The sequence below is a fragment of the Vigna radiata genome, chromosome 8 (genome assembly GCF_000741045.1).
Source record: "Vigna radiata var. radiata cultivar VC1973A chromosome 8, Vradiata_ver6, whole genome shotgun sequence".
Lineage (NCBI taxonomy): Eukaryota > Viridiplantae > Streptophyta > Magnoliopsida > Fabales > Fabaceae > Vigna > Vigna radiata.
Genome location: NC_028358.1, coordinates 27,870,274 through 27,871,418, shown reverse-complemented (window position 1 = coordinate 27,871,418; position 1,145 = coordinate 27,870,274). Strand labels below are relative to the sequence as shown.

Genomic DNA, 1,145 nt, shown 5'->3' with positions numbered 1-1,145 from the left:
CTAAAACATCAAAGTCTGGTAAACATCAAAATCTGGTAAACATCAAAATATGGTAACATCAAAATGTGGCCTATTACATATTCTACCATCAAAATTTGGCCTATTACAAAATCTGTTAAACTTCAAGTTGTATGTGTATCTGCTCCATTTGGTTGACCCTGAGGCAATGTGTCGGGTTCTCCCTCTTGCTGCCCTTGGCTTCGTTTGGGGCAATTTCTTTTGTTGTGTCCCACTTCCCTACAGATGGTACATCTCTTGAGTAAGCCCCCTTTTGACATTTTGGTAGTACTTTTCTTCAACTCTCATTGCTCTAATCTCCTTTTCTTCTTAGGACGACCAGGCAGCTGTCTTTTTGGTGGAGGCAAGACATCTGGACATTGAGTGACCTCCCATAGATGTTTTCCATTAATGGGGTATATAATGGAGGAATACATCTCTTCATAGGTTGACTTTTTAAACCATACAGGTAGAGAGTCCTCTGCATTTAGGTTGAGAAAGTTCATTGCTGTCAATGCATGCACACAAGGAATTCCACTGATGCTCCACTTCCTACAGGAACATGTATATTTATCTATATCCACCACAAAGTTGTCCCCACTTTGGGACACATGTCTGATCTCAAAAAGTTTGTGTGCAGACCAGCTGTCAACATAAACAAGCATTAATTATATCATATCTGGGTAAACATAAACAAGTATATACAAATGTAATAGTTGTGGATACCTGGGAACCCAGTTCTTTGTTTGTAGTGCCTCCTTCTGTAATATACTCAGAATTTTAGGACAATTTGCTGATTTAAAAGAAGTTACCCTTGACCTATTAGTTGCCCATCTCTTCATCATGTACAATCTCATGTCCTCCAACATTGTAATAATCGGTTTGGTCCTTGTATTTACCAGAACGCTATTAAAAGCTTCTGACATGTTATTTACTAAGGTATCACTTTGAGTTGTGGTTGTGAACCTTGATCTTGACCAAAACCTTCAAGGAAAAGAATTGTTAACTTAGATAATCTGAAAACAAGTGTTGTGTTAGATAATCTAAAAAGTAGTATTAAGTAAGAATGACAAACCTTGGAGGAATTGCTATCAGATGTTTAAAAGCATCTTCATTAACCTCTTTCATATGTCTCATCTCAGTCTCCC

General features: G+C 37.6%; 1 protein-coding gene across 1 annotated transcript; it reads right to left on the bottom strand.

The window, feature by feature from the left end:
• On the bottom strand, positions 1–930 carry LOC111242381. Its single transcript, XM_022785427.1, has 2 exons — positions 724–930; positions 1–642 (listed from the first exon to the last, which is right to left on the bottom strand). The coding sequence occupies exons 1-2, from the start codon at positions 921–923 to the stop codon at positions 303–305; spliced, it is 540 nt and encodes a 179-aa protein (XP_022641148.1). The 5' UTR covers positions 924–930; the 3' UTR covers positions 1–302.
• Between the last annotated feature and the right edge of the window lie 215 nt (positions 931–1,145).